This window comes from Carettochelys insculpta, chromosome 1 (genome assembly GCF_033958435.1).
Source record: "Carettochelys insculpta isolate YL-2023 chromosome 1, ASM3395843v1, whole genome shotgun sequence".
In the NCBI taxonomy this organism is placed as follows: Eukaryota; Metazoa; Chordata; order Testudines; family Carettochelyidae; genus Carettochelys; species Carettochelys insculpta.
This window is the reverse complement of record NC_134137.1, coordinates 355,769,075-355,792,370: the sequence shown is the minus strand read 5'-3', so window position 1 is coordinate 355,792,370 and position 23,296 is coordinate 355,769,075. Positions and strand designations below refer to the sequence as shown.

Genomic DNA, 23,296 nt, shown 5'->3' with positions numbered 1-23,296 from the left:
TTACTCTCAGATTTTGGAAGACCCTTCAGATTCTGAAAGCCTGGGTTGGGTGCAGAAGGAAGCTGGGGGTCAGGGGCTGAGATGCACAATCTCACATTCTTCGTATTTCATCAAATCTGCAGTGAAAGTGTTCTTAAAATGAACACATGCTAGGTCATCATCCAAGACTGGTAGGATATGAAATATATGTCAGGATGCAGGTAAAACAGAGCAGGAGATTGACAGTTCTCCCCAGAAGGAGTTCAATATCAAATTTAATTAGCAGATTATTTTTAACGAGCATTGTCAGCATGGAAACATGTCATCTGGAATGGTTGCCTAAGCATGATGGGGCACGCTAATGTTTTGCACATCTTGCATTTGAATACCTTGCAATGCCAATCACAGAAATAGTGTACTATGAAAATGCCTGTTCTCAGTTTCAGGTGATGTTGCAAATAAAAAGACAGCAGCATTATCTCCCATTAATATAAAGAAACATGTCTGTCTCGGTGACTGGCTGAGGAAGAAATAAGACTCAGTGGACATCTGTTTTATTTTTGAAGGCAGTTACGTACCATAAAAAAATCTATATTCATAACTTGTGCTTTCATAATAAACAGATTGTACTACAGTACTCGTATGGTGTGAACTGAAAAATACTATTTCATTTGTTTATCAGTTTATTTTACAGTGCAAACATTTGTAATAAAAATAATATAAAATGCCCACTGTACACTTCATATTATGTGTTGTAACTGAAATCAATATATTTGAAGATGGAGCAGGTAGGTACAGAACCTGAATGAGAAAAGAGCAAGTTAAAAATTACTTAGACATTTTAGATGTCTTCAACTCACCAGAGCCTGATAAAATGCATCCTAACATACTCAAGGAGCTGACTGAGGAAATATCTGAGCCATTTAGCTATTATCTTTGAAAAGTCATGGAAAATGGGAGAGATGCCAGAAAACTGGAAATATAGTGCCCATCTATAAAAAGGGAAATAAGGAAAAGCCAGGGAACTACAGACCAGTCGACTTAACTTCTGTACCAGGAAAGATAACAGAACAAATAATTAAGGAATTAATTTGCAAATATATACAAGATAAAGTGATAAGTAACAATCTGTATGGATCTGTAAAGAACAAGTCAAGTCAAACCAACCTGATAGCTTTCTTTGATAGAATAATAAGTCCTGTGGATAAGGCAGAAGTGGCAGAGATGTGTAGCTAGACATTAGTAAGGCATTTGATACAGTCTTACATGACTTTCTCATTACTAAACTAGGGAAATTCAACCTAGGTCAGAGTGGGCAATAAATCTGGATGGGGGCAGCACTCGAAGAATTTGGGAAGTGGTCAAAGGCTGCACTCTTTTATATGAATGGAGGAGGTGTGGTGTCTGGGATGGAGGTTGGGTGCAGAAGGGAGCTTGGGGTAAGGGACTGGGGTGAAGGAGGGGTGTCTGGTCTGGGAGAGAGTTTGGTTGAAGGACACTACTGTCACCCTGGGGCAACAGACTGAGGTACAGTGTCTGGGAGGGGTATGGGTGGAGGAGGAGAGGCAGAGGGTTTGGGTTATGTGACACAGGGGACCAGGAGTGGGGGCAGCAGAGGACTGGGGGCAGAGAGGGGCTGGGGTACCAGGGCGAATCCTGGCCGTCAGCCCAGCTGATGTCTAAGGAAGGCTCCTTACCTGACATACCAGGGCAGGAGCCATGTGCTTCTATGAATAGCTATAAGCCTGATGGAAAGGGAGGAACACATGGAAACATGCTGGGTCATCATCCAAGACTGGTAGGCCATGAAATATAAGGCAGGATGCAGGTAGAACAGTGCAGGAGATTTACAATTCTCCCAGAAGGCATTAAGTCTCAAATTTAATTAGCAGATTATTTTTAATGAGTGTTGTCATCATGGAAGCTCCATTGGTCAGACACCAGTCAATGGGACTGTGAAGCCTCTTTCAATAGCCTGGCTTGCAGCTATTGAAAAACAAACAAGGCCCTACAGCTGATTTTCCAAGAGGCATGTTGGGGCAGGGCAGGCTCTGTGTCTGCCTGAGGCTCCATACTGTGGCCATACTTTGCCCAGCCATGGCCTACATGGAACTAATATGAGTGCATAACTGGCTGGATAATCATTCCCAGAGAGTAATTACCAACGGTTAACATTCATTGTGGAAGGACATAACAAGTGGGTTTCTGTAAGGAGCAGATCAGGGAGAGGTTCTGTCCAATATCTTCATCAATGGTTTGGATAATGGCATAGAGAGCACACTTATAAAGACTGTGGATGATGCCAAGCTGGGAGGTGTTGGAAGTGCTTTGAAGGATAGGATTAGAATTCAAAATGGTCTGGACAAATTGTAGAAATGTTCTGACATAGTAGTAGGCATCCTTCAGTCTGCATAGACTATGGATCTCGCCCTTTAAAGTTTCAATTGAGGACTTCATTTACAGCGTCTATTGTGACTACAAAGACCCACATGAGAGTGACAGTCCTTGCTGCATCTCTTGCAGATGTAGTGGGTGTCTGGCAAGTCCTTATTGTGCTTTCTGTGTGCTCGCTTCTCCTCTGCTAGCTGTCTGATCTTCATCTCGCCTTTCTGAAGGCCCTTGTGTAACCCCTGCCTCCATCTGCTGCGGTCGTCTGCTAGTTCTTCCCAGTTGTCCAGCTCAATGTCTGCCTCTCTGAGGTCTCTCTTGCAGACATCTTTGTAGCGCAACTGGGGGAGTCCAGGAGGTCTTTTGCCAGAGGCTAGCTCACCATACAGGATGTCTTTTGGAATCCTTCCATCATTCACCCCATGGACGTGGCCAAGCCAGCGGAGTCGACGCTGCCTGAGGAGGGTGTGCATGGTTGGGATTCCAGCTTGCTCGAGGACGGCAGTGTTGGTCACTCTGTCCTTCCATCATATTCCAAGGATGTGCCTGAGGCAGCACAAGTGGAAGACGTTCAGCCTCTTTTCCTGGCAGGCATACAGGGTCCAAGTCTCGCTGCCATAAAGGAGGGTGCTGAGGATGCAGGCTCTGTAGACTTGTATTTTGGTGTGAGTGTACAGCTTGTTGTTATTCCACACTCTCTTGCTGAGTCTGGACAGAGTTGTGGCCGCTTTTCCAATCCTCCTATTTAGCTCAGTGTCCGATGACAGGGTGTCAGTGATGGTGGACCCGAGGTAAACAAACTCGTGGATGACCTCTAACGTACAGTTGTCAATGCTGATTGATGGGGATTCAGCAACATCCTGACTGAGTACATTTGTCTTCTTTAGGCTGATGGTAAGCCCAAAGTCCTTGCACGCTTTGGAGAACTGATCCAGCACTTTTTGAAGCTGGTCTTCTGTGTGAGACACTACAGCAGCATGGTCTGCGAACAGCATGTCTCTGATGAGGACTTCTCACACCTTAGGCTTAGCTTTCAGCCTTGCAAGGTTAAACAGTTTCCCATCAGATCTTGTGTGCAGCAAGATGCCCTCTGTTGAAGATCCAAAGGCATGCGTCAGGAAGAGTGCGAAGAAGATCCCGAACAATGTCGGAGCAAGCACGCATCCTTGTTTGACGCTGCTCCTGATTCTGAAAGCAGCCGATAATGTGCCGTCATATTGGATGGTTCCTCTCATGTCTTCATGGAACGACTGGATCATCTTGAGTAACCGTGGAGGATAGTCTATCTTGTGGAGCAGTTTGAACAGACCATCCCTGCTGACCAAGTCAAAGGCCTTGGTCAGGTCGATGAAGGCTATGTACAGTGGCTTTCTCTGCTCCCTGCACTTCTCCTGCAGCTGCCTTAGAGAGAAGACCATGTCAACGGTAGACCTCTCTGCGCGGAATCCGCACTGCGATTCAGGGTACACCCTCTCAGCAATCTTCTGGAGTCTGCCAAGGATGACGCGACCGAACAGTTTACCAGTGACGCTTAGGAGGGAGATTCCACGGTAGTTGTTGCAGTCGCTTCTGTCTCCTTTGTTCTTATACAACATTACAATGTTAGCGTCGCGCATATCCTGTGGAACCTCACCCTCTTTCCAGCACAGGCACAGTAGCTCATGTAGGGGTTCCAGGAGTGTGTCCACGGCACATTTGATTACCTCTGGTGGTATACCATCCTGACCAGGGGCCTTTCCTGCTGCAATGCTGTCGATGGCTCTCTTCAGTTCATCCACAGTCGGTTCTTGATCCAGTTCGTCCATTACTGGTAGGAGCTCGACGGCATCAAGGGCTGCGTCAACCACAACTTTCTCGCGTGAGTACAGCTGGGAGTAGTGCTCAACCCAGCGCTCCATCTGTTTGGCTTTGTCAGCGATTACTTCACCAGATTGGGATTTCAGAGGTGCCATCTTGTTCTGGGTGGGTCCTAATGCCTTCCTCATACCCTCGTACATTCCTCTGAGATTACCAAAGTCAGCATAGGTCTGGATGCTGCTGCATAGCTGGAGCCAGTAGTTGTTGGCACAGCGCCTGGCTGTCTGCTGTACTGTTCTTCTGGCTGCTCTAAGTGCTTGCTGGGTACTCTGGCTCGGTGAGCGTTTGTACTCCAGCAGTGCAGTACGCTTCTTTTCAATGACTGGAATCATCTCATTGGAGTTAGCTTCGAACCAGTTGTTCGTGTTTCTAGCTCTTCTTCCAAACACCAACAAGGCCGTGTTGTAAACTGTATCCCTCAGATGTTGCCATTTGGATGTCACATCGGCGCCCCCAGGGCCGCTGCGCAGATTTTCCTGGAGGGTCTCTCTGAACTTTTCAGCTTTCTCCGAGTTTGCCGTCTTTCTGGCGTCAATGCGGGGCCTTCCAGCAGGTTTAGAACGGTACAGCTTCTTGGGTCTCAGCTTGAGCTTGGAGCAAACTAGCGAGTGATCTGTATCACAGTCAGCACTATGACAGCTGCGTGTCAGAAGGCCGTTTTTGAGGTTATTACGCCTAGTGATGACCACATCCAGTTGATGCCAGTGCTTCGAGCGTGGGTGTCTCCACGACACTCTGTGCTGTGGCTTCATTCAGAAGAATGTGTTTGTGATGCACAGATTGTGGTATGTACACAGTTCAAGGAGACGCTGTCCATTGTCATTCATTTTTCCCACACCAAAGTGTCCTAAGCAGGAAGGGCATGAGGCCCAATCAGCTCCAATTCCAACTCTTCAGACAATGTTCTAGGGAGCTATGGTGACTCGTGGTGACAGAGAGGTATGAAGTAGTGGGATCTTTAACCACATTCTCCACACCCCACTGCCTTGTGGGTTACCCTGGGAAGGAGAAAGGCTAAGGGAGTGAACCCTGACAGAAAATCCGGAGTGGAGTCCGAAGGCAGTTCATTGTCAAGTTCTGGCACTGTCCCGGCAACTCCTGCAGCTGAGCTGGTACCAGATGTGGAGGTTATCCTCTCCTTTGGACTATATCAGTAAAGCTGAGAGGGGGACACTGGTGTCTGGGCAGCCCAGAGTCTCCATAATAAGTGCCCAGGCTCGCGCCCGGAGAGGTACTCCAGCATCGCTGAACAGCGTTGCATCAACATGGGAGGCAACAGATACCAGTTATAAGCTCTTGCTCAATTGGCATAGAGAACGAATGCCAGGGGTTGCCTTTGACGGTGGGAGAGATCCTCGCATCTCACTGGACAGTCACCGCCCGCCTCAAGCTGGGCAGCCCCCAGCCAATAGGGTACTGTCCCGCCACAGTTCACCTGCCTCGCTGGGTGCGTGAGGCTTAAGGTTCCTGAACCTGACAAGTGACTGAAATTTGGGCACCAGGCAAACCAATAAGAAAATCAACAAGAAATGAGAAACATCAACAATTTAAGCTTGCTTGCTGGAATGTGCGGACCATGCTGACCGGCTTGACTGAAGATCTTCAGGCATCAGTGACACCCGAAAGACCGCTGTCATCAACGAGGAACTGAAGAGGCTTAGAGTTGATATCGCTGCACTGCAAGAGACGCGACTCGCAGATTCGGGATCTCTAAAGGAAAAGGACTACACCTTTTTCTGGCAGGGTAAAGCCCAAGAAGAACCCAGAGGGAATGGTGTTGGCTTTGCTGTCAGAAACACCCTTCTACAAATGGTGGATTTAGTCATGGGCGGATCAGAAAGACTTCTTCGGATCACGCTTCAAACTTGCGCCAGTCCTGTCCACCTGATCAGCGCTTATGCTCCAACCCTGTACGCCACACCAGAAGTAAAAGACAAGTTCTATGACATGCTTAGTGCTGCTGTAGCGCAAATACCTGCTCGTGAACAACTGTACATCTTGGGTGACTTCAATGCAAGAGTTCTGACATAAACAGGATGAAATTCAGTAAGGACAAATGCAAAGTATTCCACTTAGGATGGAACAATCAGTTGCATAACACATACATAATACATACATTTTCCTTGGGAAAATGCCTATGAAGGACTACCACAGAAGGGATCTAGGAATAACAGTGGACCACAAGCTAAATACGAATTGACAGTGTGATACTTCTGTAAAAAAGCTACTACAGTTCTGGGATGTATCAACTGAAGTGTTGTAAGCAAGACATGAGAAGTAATTCTTCTCTATTCCATGATGATTAGGCCTCAACTGTAGTACTATGTCCACTTCTGGGTGCCACATTTCAGGTAAGATGTGGACAAATTGGAGAAGGCCCAGAGAAAAGCAACAATAATGATGTAAGGTCTGGAAAACATGACCTGTGAGGGAAGAGTGGAGTAACTGGGTTTGTTTAGTCTGGAAAAGAGAAGACCAAGAGTGGACTTAACAGTTTCAAATACCTAAAAGGTTGTTACAAGGAGGAGGGGAAAAAAAATTTCTCCTTAATCGCTGATAACAGGACAAGAAGCAAGGCGTATAAATTTCAGCAAGGGAGGTTTAGGTAGGACATTTGGAAAAACTCCTGCCATGATGATAAACAGACAAAAAAACAAAAAATTTGCATAAATTGCCTCCTCAGGTTGTAGAATCTGCATCACTGGACATTTTTAAGAGGAGGTGAGACAAACACCTGTCAGGGATGGTCTAAATGGTGCTTGGTCCTGCCATGAGTGCAGGAGTATGGACTTGATGACCTCTTGAGGTTCCTTCCAGTTCTGTAATTCTACAAAAATGTAGAAAACATCTAAAAATGTAATACATTTGATTGTCTATTCATAACAGTGCAATTAAAACTGCAATTAATCACAATTTTTAAATTGTGAATAATTTTTGAGTTAATCATGAGTTAAATGTGATTAATCAAGAGGCCTAAATCTTATATATGATTCTAATCCAGTCCTTATTTATAATTGTTTATGGTCTTTAAAATGCAATACTTTACAGTACTTAAGGCCAAATTTTTCAAATTTAAGAATATTCTTCATTACGTGTAAAATGCTCACAGTTTTTACACAGAAGTGATCAAATTCTGTCTTTTGTGTGGGTGTAGCTGAGAGTACAAATTGAGATTAGGAAGCTGAATCTTATCTGGTGTGTTGCTCCTTCTTTTTGGAAGATGTATTATGGCAGATTTAGCATGTTTTCCTTTCACCACACATTTTGCTGCACACTTTGTAAGACAGTGGTCCCCAAAATGTTCAGCATATTCCCCAAAATGGGGAGCAAACAGCATCCCTTTAAGCTGAGCACTTTGGCAGCCACCAGGGAGAAATTCAAGTCTACCCAGATGATTAGCAGAGTGCCCACAGCACCCAAAGACAGCAGCACAAGTTTCTATTCTTGGTGCACTTCTGCACATGCCTTGGTGCCCATAACAGAATTCATTCCCTCCAAGAATGGAAAAAATTAGAGGGACCACTGGTGGGAAGGAACATTCTGGGAGGCCTTGGGGGGGCCTGGGCCAGCCTCTACACTCCTTCAGGGTGGGGGAGAGGCAGCACCACCCAATTCTGCTCTGCCCTGGCTCTGCTCCTAGCCCTGGCCTCATCTGTGCCTCCAGCTTTTTGTTCCTGTCTTGTACTTGCTTTTGAATTAATAAAACCCATATGATTTCCTGATCGTTGCTTTACCTGTAATAACAAGGAGTTAAAATGTAACAATTAATACCATTTTCCAATGACGTAACAAAATTCAGCTGCTATATCAGGTACCTACAGCTAACCTTACAGAGCATGACATACATCTGCAAATCATGCAATTTTCTGGAATCTATAGTAAAGAACAGAATTCTCAAACACTTTTAGGCTGTGGCCACACTTGACCAAAACTTCAAAATGGCCACGCAAATGGCCGTTTTGAAGATTACTAATGAGGCGCTGAATTGAATATTCAGCGCCTCATTAGCATTAGGATGCTTCCGGCTGCAGTGCTTCAAAAGCACCACTTTCGAACGCACGCAGCTCAGTGCAGCTACACAGGGGTCCTTTTTGAAAGGACCCTGCACATTTCGAAATCCCCTTATTCCCCTCAGCTAAGTGGAATAAGGGGATTTTGAAATGTGCAGGGTCCTTTCAAAAAGGACCCCTGTATAGCCGTGCCGAGCCGCGCGCTTTCGAAAACGGCACTTTCAAAGTGCTGCAGCTGGAAGTGTCCTAATGCTAATGAGGCGCTGAATATTCAATTCAGCGCCTCATTAGTAATCTTCAAAACAGCCATTTGCATGGTCATTTCAAAGTTTTGGCCAAATGTGGCCACAGCCTTAGATGAACAGGATTTCACAGAATCAGAGTAGATTTTCTCAAACAAATCTATGATTTTTTTAAAGAGTCAGCAATGGGGAAATTTGTAAGGGGAAAACTTGCCATACCAGTCTACTGGAATTCTTTAGCAGGCCAGCAAACATATAAAGAAGGGCGATCCAGTGGATGTAGCACACTTGAGCTTTAAGAAAGCTTCTGACAAAGTCCCTCATCAAAGGCTCTTAAGCAAGCTAAGCAGTCATGGCATAAGGAGGAAAGTCTATTTATGAATCAGTAACTTTTTAAAAGACAGGAAACAAAAGGTAGGAATAAATGGTCAGTTTCCACAATGGAAAAACAAAAATATAGGAATCCCACCAAGAATTTGTACTGGGATTGGTGCTGTTCAACAAATTCACAAGGTATGTTGAAAAAGAAGTAAATAGGAGGCAAAATTTGCAGATGATAAAAAATTATTCAAGGTAGTTAAATCCAAAGGATACTGTGAAGAATTACAAAGAAGTCTCACAAAACTGGGAGATAGAAATCAAAATGGCAGACGAAATTCAATGTTGATAAATGTAAAATAATGCCTATTGGGAAAAAGAGCCCAACTATATTTACAAAATGAAGGGGTTTAATTTAGCTGTTACCACTCTAGAAACAGATCTTGGAGAAACTGTGAATAGTTTTCTGAAAATAATCACTCAATATGCATCAGCAGTAAGATATATGGCTAACAGAATATTAAGAACTATTAAGAAATATATAAATAATAAAGCAGAAAATACTATAATGCTTCTATATAAATCCATGGTACGACCATACCTTAAATACTGCACACAGTTCTAGTCATTCCATCTCAAAAAAAAACATTAGGAATGGAAAAGATACAAAGAAAGGCAATAAAAATAATTAAAGGTCTGGAACAGCTTTCATATGAGCAAAGATTAAAAAGACAGACTATTTAGTTTGAAAAAGAAGTGACTAAGGGGCGATATGACAGAAGTCTATAAAATCGTGAATGGCATGGAGAAAATGAATAAGGAAGTGTTATTTACCTATTCATATAATAGAATAACCAAGAGGCATCCAGTGAAATTAACAGACAGCAGCTGTGGCCACGCTAGCCCCTCCTTTCAGAGAGGCTATGGTAAACACAGAGTCATAGAATGCTAGGACTGGAAGGGACCTCAAGAGGCCATTGAGTCCAGCCCCCTGCCCCAATGGCAGAACCAAGTACTGTCTAAACCACCCCGATAGACATCTATTTAACCTGTTCTTAAATATCTCCAGCGATGGAGATTGCACAACCTCCCTTGGTAATTTATTCCACTGTTTGACCACCCTGACAGGAACTTTTTCCGAATGTCCAACCTACAGTTCCCTTACTGCAGTTTAAGTCCATTGCCTCTTGTTCTATCCTCAGAAGCCAAAAAGACCAAGTTTTCTCCCTCTTCCTTATGACACCCTTTTAGATACCTAAAAACGACTATCATGTCACCCCTCAATCTTCTCTTTTCCAAACTAAACAAGCCCAATCCTTTCAGCCTTTCTTCATAGGTCACATTCTCTACACCTTTAATCATTCTTGTCGTTCTTTTCTGGACCTTCTCTAATTTCTCCACATCTTTCTTGAACTGCGGTGCCCAGAACTGGACACAATACTCCACCTGAGGCCTAAGCAGTGCAGAATATAGCAGAAGAATGACTTCTCGTGTCATGTTCACAACACACCTGTTAATGGTTCCCAGAATCATGTCTGCTTTTTTTGCAACAGCATCACCCTGTTGACTCATATGGTCCACAATAACCCCTAGATCCCTTTCTGCCATACTCCTTCCTATACAGTCTCTCCCATTCTGTATGTGTGAAACTGATTGTTCCTTCCCAAGCGGAGCACTTTGCATGTGTCCTTATTAAACTTCATCCTGTTTACCTCAGACCATTTCTTCAATTTGTCTAAATCATTTTGAATTATGACCCTATCCTCCAAAGAAGTTGCAACCCCTCCCAGTTTCGTATCATCTGCAAATATAGTAAGCATACTTTCTATGCCAATATCTAAATCATTGATGAAGATATTGAACAGAACCGGTCCTAACACAGACCCCTGCAGAACCCTATTTATACTTTTCCAGAGGGATTGAGAACCATTAAGAACTACTCTCTGAGTACGGTTATCCAAACAGTTATGCACCCACCTTATAGTAGCCTCATCTAAATTGTATTTGCGTAGTTTTTTGATAAGAATGTCATGAGAGACCGTATCAAATGCTTTACTAAAGTCTAGGTAGACCACGTCTACCACTTCTCCCCTACCCACAAGGCTCATTATCCTATCAAAGAAAGCTATCAGATTAGGTTGACATAATTTGTTCTTTACAAATCCATGCTGGCTGTGCCCTATCACCTTACCACCTTCCAAGTGCTTGCAGATGATTTCTTTAATTACCTGCTCCATTATCTTTCCTGGCACTGAAGTTAAGCTGACTGGCCTGTAGTTTCCTGGGTTATTCTTACTCCCTCTTTTTATAGATGGACACTATATTTGCCCTTTTCCAGTCTTCTGGAATCTCTCCTGCCTCCCATGATTTTCCAAAGATCATAGGTAAAGGTTCAGATATCTCCTCTATCAGCTCCTTGAGTATTCTAGGGTGCATTTCATCAGGCCCTGGTGACTTGCAGACATCTAATTTTTCTAAGTGATTTTTAACTTGTTCTTTTTTTATTTCAACTTCTAACCCTACCCCTTTCCCACTAGCATTCACTGTGTTGGGCATTCCTTCATCAGACTTCTCAGCGAAGACCGAAACAAAGAAGTCATTAAGCATCTCTGCCATTTCCAAGTTCCCTGTTACTGTTTCTCCCTCCTCACTGAGCAATTGCCCTACCCTGTCCCTGGTCTTCCTCTTGTTTCTAATATATTTATAAAAAGCCTTCAGCTGTGTCCACACATGCAAAAAACTTCTAAATAAATGGCCCTTTTTCAAAAGAGCGGGAGAAGCATCCACACGTGTAAACCCGCCTTTCGAAAGAAAATCAAAAGAATGGGGTGCAGACTTCGAAATACGAACCCCGATCCCATATGAGGAAGATCGCTCCCTTTCGAAATAATAAATCGAAAGAGTACGCGTGTAGACGCTCCACAGTCTGCGCTTTCAAAATACAAGTCCACCATGGCGCCAATCAGCTGGAGCGCGGGGCCGCTCCAGCCGGCTGCAGCAGGGCTCTATGGTCCCTGCGTTTGGCTGCCTTAAAGCCACATGCATGCAGGAAACCTGTGGTAGGAAGCTGAGAGTGTGCTAGGAGCAGCCTGCACACGTGCTCCAGCCTGACACTCCAGCACCCTCATGGCCAGTAGCCAGCCCCCCCGTGAGCCCCACAGCCCTGCCTCTGAGCCCCCGCAAGACTCCCAGGGCTCCCAGGGGGGTAAAAAAAAAAAGGGCTCACTCCTGGACGGAGCGGGAGCTGTGGGACCTCCTCGGCCTCTGGCAGGACGAGGACATACTGCGCCACATGGGTGTAAAGCAGCCAATGCCGCAGACTTCGGCCACCTGGCAATGGGCCTCCACACCAGGGGCCACCCAGAGCATACCATGGAGCAGGTACGCTCCAAAGTAAAAGAACTGCGCCAGGGATATGCTCAAGCCAGGGACCAGGCCAGATGCTCACGGGCAGGACCAGCGACGTGCCCCTTCTACAGGGAGCTACGGAGCATCCTGGGGCCCCAGGAGAGTCCACCCCCCATGGCTTTCCTGAACACCTCCGGGGAGGAGCTGCAGCCAGAGGAGGAGGAGCAGCCCGGATGGGGGACCCAGGAGGGCGAGGGTTCCACGGACTGGTCGAGCGAGGAGGGGGAGCTGACAAGCGTGATCCCCTCACGCTCCTTCAGCCGGGCGACCGAGGGCCGGACATCTCCGGACACCTACTCCACAGGGTGGGAGCGATGCAACAGCTAGGTGCCCGCACATGGAACTGGTGGTCCCGGGCTGCACACAGACCAGCCCCCACATGGGATGCAGGACCCCAAGGTGCCACACGAGCATGGCCCAGCACCCGCCCCCAGTGGACAGCACAGTAAGCCGCACAGGGGTGGCGGCCGGTTGGTACCAGATGGCACCCGGGGCCCGCACACCACAGGCTGGGAAGGGTCACCTGTGTGAGAGACCCCTGGAATCACACCCAGGCTGGGAGGTCTGGTCCCGGTGGGGGCCAGTCGGTGCTCCCTGGAGGGGTCAGTGTCCCTTGCGGGGGCTGGGGGCCCCATAGGGTGGGCTCAGGCGGGTAGGACACAGCCGGGCCCCTCCGTCCGGGGCACACTACTGACATGCTCTCCTCTTCTCCACACAGCCACACCATCTGTGGGCCAGGAGAGCCCCGTGCCATCCCTCGTCCCAGAGAGCCCACCCGCAGCTGTCAGAGGTGTCCGGACTCCACCCCAGTCAGTGTACCATCGGGGCCATGGCTGGAGGGCCCCCCGGAGGGCCGAGGAAGACCCAGCGCCAGGCCGAGATGGCCGAGGAGCACCTCCAGCTCGCCCGGGCCGACATGGAGGGGCAGAGGACGGCTGGGATAGACTGCTGGACACCCTTGAGGGCAATGGCCAAGCTGTGTGGGAGCACATGGCCACTGTGGACAGCCTCCTCACCCCCCCCCGGCGTCTCCCCCTGCTGCCCCTGCCCCCTCCGCCCCAACCAAGCCTGCCGGAGCTTGCCCCCTCTGCCTCCACCGAGCCTGCTCCCTCCGCCCCCACCAGGCCCACCCGCTGGCAATATGTGCCGGTGCTACCAGCACCCTCCCGCCGCCACCAGGGACCCCGCACCCAGGGGTGGCAGGGGCTCCAGGGGCCGACGGAGTTCGCAGCCCACCACCCCCGCCCCGGAATGAGCACCTCGCCCCCCTCCAAGTTAGGTTCCCCCCGCCCCCCTCCAAGTTAAGTTCCCCCCTCCGAGTTAGGTTCCCTCTGCCCCCCTCCAAGTTTGGTTTCCCCCTGTACATATTATTACGAACACCCACATTATATAAACGTCTCTTTATTATTCACCACTCCGTGCTCTTCGGTAGCTGGTGGATGTGTGGGTGCGGTGCTGGTGGGAGTGGGGTTGGGGGTGGCAGGGATGGTGGGTGACGGATGTGCGTGGGATGTGGGGGGGTGTGCGGGTCAGAGGTGGCCGTCGGCAAAGGCCTGCCTGAGGGCCTCCCAAATGCGGTGGCTGTCCCGGTGGGCCTGGCAGATGGGGGCGGTGCCTGGCTGCTCATAGACAGCGCTAACTGGAGGGCCCCCACCAGGGACACAGACGTCCCCCTTTCCCTCCACAGTGTTGTGAAGGACGCAACAGGCGCCCACCACCTGGGGCACGCTGGGGACCCCGACCTCCAGCCATGTGAGGAGACACCTCCACCGCCCCTTTAGATGCCTGAAGGCCCGCTCCACCATGTTGTGGGCATAGTTGAGGCACTCATTGAACGCCTCCCGGGTGGTGTTGAGGTGTCCCATGTAGGGCCTCATGAGCCACGGCTGCAGGGAGTATGCCACATCTGCCACCATGCAGAGCAGCATGGTGATGTCCTCCGCCACGGGGATCTCTCTCTGGGGGATGAAGGTGCCGGCCCCCATGCGGCAGCAGAGGCCGGAATTCCGGAAGACCTGGGAATCATGAGTGCAGCTGGACCAGCCCACGTAGAGGTCAGTGAACCAGCCCCTCGCAGACACCAGGGCCTGCAGAACCACCAAATGGTAGCCCTTCCTATTCACGTACTGGCCGGCGCTGTGTGGCAGGGCGTGGATGCAGATGTGCGTGCCATCCAAAGTGCCGAGGCAGGTCGGAAAGCCCAGGTCCTGGAAACCAGCGATGGTGTTGTCCACATCCCCCAGGCGGATGACCCTATGGAGCAGCACTGCATTGATGGCCCTGATGACCTGCAGAGGGGGAAGGGGGACACGTTCTCTAGTGCAAGTGTGGCGGCCATTGCCCCCCGCCTCGGGCCCATTCTGCCCCACGCCCGTCCGGCCCCTGGCCCGTGCAGCCCCCGCCCCCTCCCGTTCAGCCCCTGCCCCATCCGGCCCCTTGCAGGGGAGGGTTCCCCTTGCTCCAGCCCTCCCGCCCACCCCTCCCCACCTTACCTCCATAAGTACAGCCCCGATGGTGGCCTTGCCCACCCTGAACTGCTGTCCCACGGAGAGATACGAGTCCAGGGTGGCCAGCTTCCAGATGGCAATCGTGACCCGTTTCTCCAGAGTGAGGGCTGGCCACATGCAGGTGTCCTGGTGCTGGAGTGTGGGGGCGAGCCAGTGGCAGATCTTGTCAAAGGTCTGCCTCAACATGTGGAAGTTCCACAGCCACCTTTCCTAGCTCCACTCCCCTAGCACCACGTGCTCCCACCAGTCGGTGCTGCTGGGGTGGGTCCAGAGGTGTCAGTGCACCTGGGAGGGTGCCCAGCGGTGCCCCAGTGTGGGGAGCCCTGTGGCCCCGGGGGGACTGCACAACCACCCAATGAGCTCAGGTGCAGCTGCGGCGAGGGTGCACAGAACTGCCAGCAGGGCATCCATGATGAGGGCATCCTCCTGCAGGAGCTGTCACTGGGCCTCCATGGTGGGCACGAGTGGGCTCTGCCAGGCTGGGACAGGCTGGGCAGCACTCGGCTCGTGTGGAGGGGAGGGCGGAGGGAGGGGCCCTTTAAAGGAGGTGGCTGGCTGCAGCCCCGGAAGGGCTTGTCGGCCATGGGACCCCGTCCGCAGCATTTCCTGCCTCCCTTCTTTTGAAAGAGAGCTTGGAGCCATGTGGGCGCTCTCTTTCAAAAGACCTTGACGGCAGTTCGAAAGAGCAGATCGGAACGCCGATGTGAAAAATGGCGGCGGGTGCTCTCTTTCAATGGCCGCTTTTTCGAAAGCTGAACTTCAACTTTCTCCCTTTCGAAAGGGCGCTTACGTGTAGACACAGCTTTCTTGTTTCTCTTTATGCCTGTAGCTAGTTTGAGCTCATTTTGTGCCTCAGCCTTTCTAATCTTGCTCCTGCATTCTTGTGTTATTTGCCTGTATTCATCCTTTGTAATTTGTCCTTGTTTCCATTTTTATATGATTCCTTTTTTATTTTGAGATCATGCAAGATGTCCTGGTTAAACCAAGGTGGTCTTTTGCCATATTTTCTATCTTTCCTACGCAGCAGGGTAGCTTGCTTTTGGGCCCTTAATAATGTCCCTTTGAAAAACTTCCAACTCTCCTCAGCCGTTTTTCCCCTCAGTTTTGCTTCTCATGGGACCTTACCTACCAGCTCTCTGAGTTTACCACAATCTGCCCTCCTGAAATCCATTATCTCTATTTTTCTGTTTTCCCTTTTTCCCTTCCTTAGAACTGTGAACTCTATGATTTCATGATCACTTTCACCCAAGCTGCCTTCCACTTTCAAGTTCTCTACTAATTCCTCCCTATTTATTAAAATCAAATCTAGAACAGCCTCCATCCAGTAGCTTTTTCAACCTTTTGGAATAAAAATCTGTCTCCAATGCAATCCAAGAACTTACTGGACAGTCTGTGCCCCACTGTATTAGTTTCCCAACATATATCTGGATAGTTGAAGTCCCCCATCACCACCAAATCCGGGGCCCTGCATAACTTTGTTAATTGTTTAAAAAAAGCCTCATCTACCTCTTCCACCTGGGCAGGCGGCCTGTAGTAGACTCCTAGCAGGACATCACCCTTGTTTTTTATCCCTCTTAGTCTAACCCAGAGACTCTCAACATGTCCATCTCCTACATCCATCTCCACCTCAGTCTAAGTGTGTACATTTTTAATAGATAAGACAACACCTACCCCTTTCTTCCCTGTCTATCCTCCCTAAGCAGGCTGTACCCTTCAACACCAACATTCCAATCATGTGTATTATCCCACCAAGCTTCCGTGATGCCAACAGAATGTGACACTAGAGCAGATGCTAATGAGGCACTACCATGAATATGCAGCACCTTATTAGCATAATGACAGCCGTGAACGTTTAGAAAGTACTGCTTTCGAATCACACACCACCCATCTAGCTGGGGGCCTTTCAAAACAATCCCCTGATTTCAAAAGCCCATTATTCACAAAACCAAATGGGAATAAGGGGCTTTCAAAATCAGGGGGTTGTTTTGAGAGGCCTCCAGCTACTTGGGTGGCGTGCATTTTGAAAGCGGCTGTCATTATGCTAATGAGGTGCTGCAAATACATGGCAGCACCTCATTAGCATCTGCCCAAGTGCCACATTACCACAGCCCCTCCAAAAGGAGCGGCTAGTGTGGCCACAGCCAGCATATTTAAAACAAACAAAAGAAATTACTTCTTCAACACAATGTATAGTCAAACAGTGAAATGTGTTGCCAGGGCATTTTGTGAAGGCTAAAACTACTGCTGGTTTCAAAAAGAGAATTAGATCATTTGATGATTGCCTTGGTCTGTTCATTCCCTTTGGAGAATCTGGCATTGCCCAGAAGACAGAATACTAAACTAAATAGACCATTGATCTGACCCAGTAAGACCATTCATATGAAACCTGGGGATAGAATTCTGTATCAAGTGATTTTTTCTAGGACTAGCTTTTGGGATACTGGACATTTAACTGAACATATATTAATGATTAGCCAAATAATGCTATTTTCTTTAGGATGACCAATGCTACTGAACATAAAGCTGAATGTTAGTCCCATCACGTATCAGTGCATATACTTTATATGCTATATGCTTAATTTTTGCTGAACTATAGTAAACTATATAGCTATTTATATGAATCTATTTAAAATTAACTATTCAAAATCTTCAGTACATTTAAAGATTTCTTTCTGTAATGTCATAAATTATATAGGACCACTGTCCAATACCAAAAAAATCTTTTCTTCACCTTTGCCAATTACCTTAATATTCTTATTTAATAGACTAAATCAAATCAAATAATACACAGAAAATCATGAAACTGAAACTGGGTCCCAATGCACTTGGAAAGATTGCAAAATAGAAATATGTTAATTATATTGGTAATTCTGTCCACAGCTATTTTTGGCGATCTATCATATGCACAGACAACATGCCAATATGAAGACGTATATTTTGTAAGATCACAAAGCTAAGAAATAGAAAGAAATGCAAGGTTCCTTCATTTAAATTACAACAGAAATGGCAAAATCATTAAATAACCTTGAAGGCAGAATTAAATCTTTATGTAAGATTTTTTTAAAGTACATATTCAGAGCAATTGCTCATTGATTGTTACCAGCTGTTCATCATTCAGTCCAAAAAGGATATGCAAGTAAGTTTCTGAAATCCTCTTTAATTTTGGCCTCAAGAATGAGTCAATGCATGTATCCCTGCAAAACAAACGAAAAAAAGCAAATCACATTAATAACACTGAAGGAAAATAAATCTCTTCTCTACAGCTAACGGATTATTACAACATTGCACTTATACCTTAGTTAATACCCTTACTGCCTTCATACCAACTATGTTAATGAGCCAAAGTTTTAAAACTATGTTCACCTACTATATGAAAAAATATATGTTCAGTGCTACATTCAGAGATACAGCTGAGTCATTTTGGATCAAAATTTAACCCATGTTTAAAAAAATACTACCTGTAGAAAATGCTTAAGTTACAAAATATTTTTCCACTTTTAATGCTTTCCTTTTCTCTGAACAACCATTATTTATGTATAACTTACAGAGCTTCATGCAATGTTTTCTGCTGTTCTACAGAAGTTTGTGAGCATGCAGAGGGAGTAAAAGTAACTTTAAAAAATGTAATTGCAAGCCAAATGAACAAAACAAAGCCATATGATTTATACTTCCAGGAGAAACGCAGGAAAAATAGTAACAGAGAAGGAGTCGTGCTAGTCTATACACGATCAAAACAAAGAGTAGTCAAGTAGCACTTTAAAGACAAGCAAAATAGTTTATTATGGCTACGTCTACACGTGCAGCCAACATCGAAATAGCTTATTTCGATGAATAATGTCTACACGTCCTCCAGGGCCGGCAACGTCGATGTTCAACTTCGACGTTGCTCAGCCCAACATCGAAATAGGCGCAGCGAGGGAATGTCTACACGTCAAAGTAGCACACATCCAAATAGGGATGCCAGGCACAGCTGCAGACAGGGTCACAGGGCGGACTCAACAGCCAGCCGCTCCCTTAAAGGGCCCCTCCCAGACACAGGTGCACTAAACAACACAAGATACACAGAGCTGACAACTGGTTGCAGACCCTGTGCCTGCAGCATAGATCCCCAGCTGCCGCAGAAGCAGCCAGAAGCCCTGGGCTAAGGGCTGCTGCCCACGGTGACCATAGAGCCCCGCAGGGGCTGGAGAGAGAGCATCTCTCAACCCCCCAGCTGATGGCCGCCATGGAGGACCCAGCAATTTCGACGTTGCGGGACACGGATCGTCTACACGGTCCCTACTTCGACGTTGAACGTCGAAGTAGGGCGCTATTCCTATCTCCTCATGAGGTTAGCGACTTCGACGTCTCGCCGCCTAACGTCGAAGTTAACTTCGAAATAGCGCCCGACGCGTGTAGACGCGACGGGAGCTATTTCGAAGTTGGTGCCGCTACTTTGAAGTAGCGTGCACGTGTAGACGCAGCTTATGTGAGCTTTCGTGGGACAGACCCACTTCTTCAGACCATAGCCATCTGTTCTGGTCTGGCTATGGTCTGAAGAAGTGGGTCTGTACCACGAAAGCTCACCTAATAAACTATTTTGCTAGTCTTTAAAGTGCTACTTGACTGCTTTTTGTTTTGGCAGGAAAAATAGTGTTTGTCTGATGATAAAATCAACAGAAAAAGAAATTTTGCTTTCAACCTTTTAAGACATTAAAATAATAGAAAGTGAACACAAAAGACCCCTTAATTATGAACCACACTGCTATATTTAGCAGCTAAATAACACTATGGGTTATTTACAAAGTCCTATAATCCCTTGCAATAGAGGTCCCCAAACTGTGGAATGAGAAAAAATGTTTAGGAGAGTGCAGTGAAGCCCAAGCCAGCCCACATGGGGGAAGAGGGGAGGATAGACACCACTCAGTCCTGCTCTGCCACCTGCTCTATTCTGGTCTTGCCACCGGCCCTAGCCCCAGGTCTGACACCCAGTCTTGAGCACCAGCTCCTAGCCCCACTTGCAGCTGAAACTCCATTCCTGACAACAGCCTCTGCTGAAGTTCTAGCTCTGAACATGGGCCTGCTCACAGCCATGGGCCTGCTCCTGGAGTAACCCCTAGCTCCAGATCACAGTCCCTGGCTCCCATCCATGGCCCGCAACTCCCAAACTTGGCTCCTGGAGAAGTGTGAACCAGGTAAGGTAGGGCACAGACTAGTAGATAAGGGGGGACATGGACGTAAAAGTTTGGGGACCACTGTCACAGAGCTCCAGGAGAGGGGACCTCGTATGCAGAAAGACTGTACAAACTGCACCATACTAATGGATAGTGCCATCTGTTCTAAAGGTCACCTGGCCCACTCCATGGGCTAATACAAAGGAAGATAGGGACATGGCACCATCTTCTCCTTGCCTCTATTCCCTTCAGTGTGGTACGGGACCCTGCCGGTCTAGGGAAACAGCAACTACTCCATGTGTGAAGAGTAAAATTGTGTGTGACCCTTGCATAGGGTATGCAAGGAAGGGAGTCCCATGAATATTTCCCTTCCTCCTCTCTGTGTACCTCCATGTGGACCCATCATAAACTGGCCCTATGAAATTAAAGACATTTTAAACATCAAAAGGCAAATATTTTTCCAAGTATTCATCATGGCTTTTCTCCATTATCTTCGCTTCCCCTGTCCTTTGCCATCTTTAGTTCCTTAACTTATCTAGCTGTTGTCTAGCTATAAGCACCAACTATGCCTTTTGGGACCTGAACAACTCAATTTCCCACTGACTTCATTGGATGTTAACATACACAGAACTTCACAGGAACAGTCCTGTAGTATTATAGTATATATCAATCAAGGCAGATGCACTGAAGGAGAATCCCAAGAAACTGCACGTTATGTAGTCATCCAATGTCTATATAATACAAACTTTAATACATTTTCAATCCATATCTGCTTCTTGGACAAGATTCCCACTGGCCTCCAGAATGTAGAGAGTGTTACTAACCTCAGAGGTAATAAAAATGCTCATTTTCTTTCCACACACCCCGCCTCCCGCCTCTGTTCCTTCTTTACAATGCCATCTTAGAAGAGGGATAATATATTTGAGGCTTTCCTACAAATTATTCTATAGGTCAGCTTAATCATTATGATAGCTCAACATTTCAGGGTTCATTATTGCATTAATTGTCTCTATGAATGAAGCTATGCACTTGGTATAAAACATAAAATGCCCAGGAACACAGGTCATCAACAGCACAACAGACTACTTTTCTGCTCTCTGAACTGGCTCTGTACAGAAAGGAATCCAGTTCAAGATACTGATACTCAAAGCCAATATAGATTGGACTTAAGTACAAGTTGAACCTCTCTCATGCACCACCCACAGGATCTGACTTGTGCCGGATGAGATAATATGCTGGATTACGAGAGGTCAATATTGTCTAGCGCATAATTAACACTTCCACTGCTCACTGGGCTCTTAGAAGACACTTAGGGGTAAATTACAGCTAAATAACAGTACAGAGCACTGAGAGCCAGAACTAGTGGCTGTAAACAAACTTTATGGAACCATGGGAAACTTGGCCACTAACTAAAATCATGCTAGATTAAGGATGTTGCCAGACGAGAGAGCTCCAAATTAGAAAAGTTCAACCTGTGCCTCAGAAATCATCTCTTCAATGAGCATGACCTCCCATGAATCATACTGGAAACATGAAACTATTTATCTTTAAGTAAAGGATTCTGTAGATGACAGTTAATGCAACATTAGCGCTGTTTTTAAATTATCATTTCAATAATTCACATTGCACAGAAACATACAAACATTTTATATGTACCATAAAATACCATCTAGTCCCTTCTCCATTATTTCTCTGATCTTTTCTTCTAAAAACTTAAGCGGATCTTCTGGGCACATAATAAATATACCACAGAGCAGCGCCTGCAAAAAGGAACAGAGAAAATTAATATCTTTACTAAGTCTTAAAACTTTTATGCTAAACACAACTACCAAATCAAATTTAAATGATATAACATGTATACAATTCTTCTCTGTTTTTTTAATCATTGTTTCCTTTATTTAATCCTATTTTGAATGCCATAATGTATGTATCAGTATATTTTAACTGGTAACCAACGTGGCACTGGTCATATCAGATCAACGAAACATTTGCCACTTCATATTTGTGAATCAGGTGTTAACTTGTTATATTTCTGTGGTCTGTTCTGAGTGACCAGAGTCACACATTGAAGAGCCTTTAATTTTCCATTGGTGCAGCAAGTATCTTCATCTGCCATGCTTTGCACAGGTTGCCTATGAGTTACTTTGTTGAGTATTTCACAAAGGCTGTGGCCACACTAGTCCCTCCTTTCAGAGGGGCTCTGGTAATGTGGCACTTTGGGATATGCTAATGAGGTGCTACCATGAATATGGAGCACCTCATTAGCATAATGGTGGCCGCACGCATTTTGAATGTGCTGCTTTCAACTTGCACAGCATCCATGTAGCCGGGGGCCTTTCAAAACAAACCCCTGATTTCGAAAGCCCCTTATTCACAAAACCAAATCAGGGGGCCATTTTAAAAGGCTCCCTCTACACAGGCGGTGTGCATTTTGAAACCAGCAGTTTTGAAGCGTGTGCAGCTGCCATTATGCTAATGAGATGCATATTCAGGGCAGTGCCTTATTAGCATATCCCAAAGTGCCACATTACCTTAGCCCCTCCAAAAGGAGGGGCTAGTGTGGCCAGAGCCAAAGTGTTCATTTGTTCCATCTTCTGAACTCTGGTCAGCTTCCTCAGTGGTAAAATTGCACCGGTGAAGGTCAAATGCATGAGTCCAAAGGGTTTACAGTGACTTCAAGTGATAGTAAGAGACCTTAAGCTCCTGGTAGATGTGAATACATTCATTTTCCATGATCCTATGGGATTCCCAAAGGAACTAATTCATTATTCATTTTTTAAAGATTAAAATGAACAAGGATATTTTCTCAGAAGAATGGCCAAACAAGCCTGGTGAAACAATGTATCAGGATTCGCAATCTGTCAGGATTTGCTAATGGATTCTGTCTTTAAGTATGGCAAGAAAGATGAAATCAAACTCTTTGAGCTGCTACGTTACGCACAAAAGGACAATTTATGGCTATATGCACAAAGATATAGTCCAGCATACCCATTAAAAGAGAGGAGCACAGGGTAGAAATTTTCCACCATAACTGCACTCCTAAATCAGGAGGAGAAACCATTCTTCTACAGATCAGTATTGTCAGTAACAGCATACTGTTTATATAAATGTTCCCCTGTGCCGACCAGTGGAAAATATAGGAGAGCATTTGTCAACAGTTACAACACAGCAATAACTGAGATACCAGAATTTTTTCTATACTGAAAAATGGATAACCATGTTTCTTAAGCCTTCTGTCTCTTTCCAACAGCACCATTCTCCAGGTTCTTCTACAGGTCTGTAGAATGGATGTCATCTTTGACTCAAACCTATCTCCGTGTATAAATCTTGCAGTTTCACTCTATACAACACTTCTAGAACTCAATCCTGGGAAAGTAATGGAGGGGATCCTCAAGGAATCCATTTTGGATCACTTGGAAGAGGGGAAAGTGATC

At 46.4% G+C, this 23,296-nt stretch overlaps 1 protein-coding gene across 1 annotated transcript in view; it reads right to left on the bottom strand.

Annotated features, from left to right (window-relative positions):
• The window catches only part of FBXL13 (F-box and leucine rich repeat protein 13), a 203,370-nt gene that overhangs the window by 159,652 nt on the left and 20,422 nt on the right, over positions 1 to 23,296 (bottom strand). The window contains exons 2-3 of the mRNA XM_075017015.1: positions 21,519 to 21,622; positions 17,810 to 17,903 (exon numbers count right to left, since the gene is read on the bottom strand). Of these exons, the coding sequence (XP_074873116.1) occupies positions 17,810 to 17,903; positions 21,519 to 21,622 (198 nt within the window). The remainder of the gene's footprint in view (positions 1 to 17,809; positions 17,904 to 21,518; positions 21,623 to 23,296) is intronic.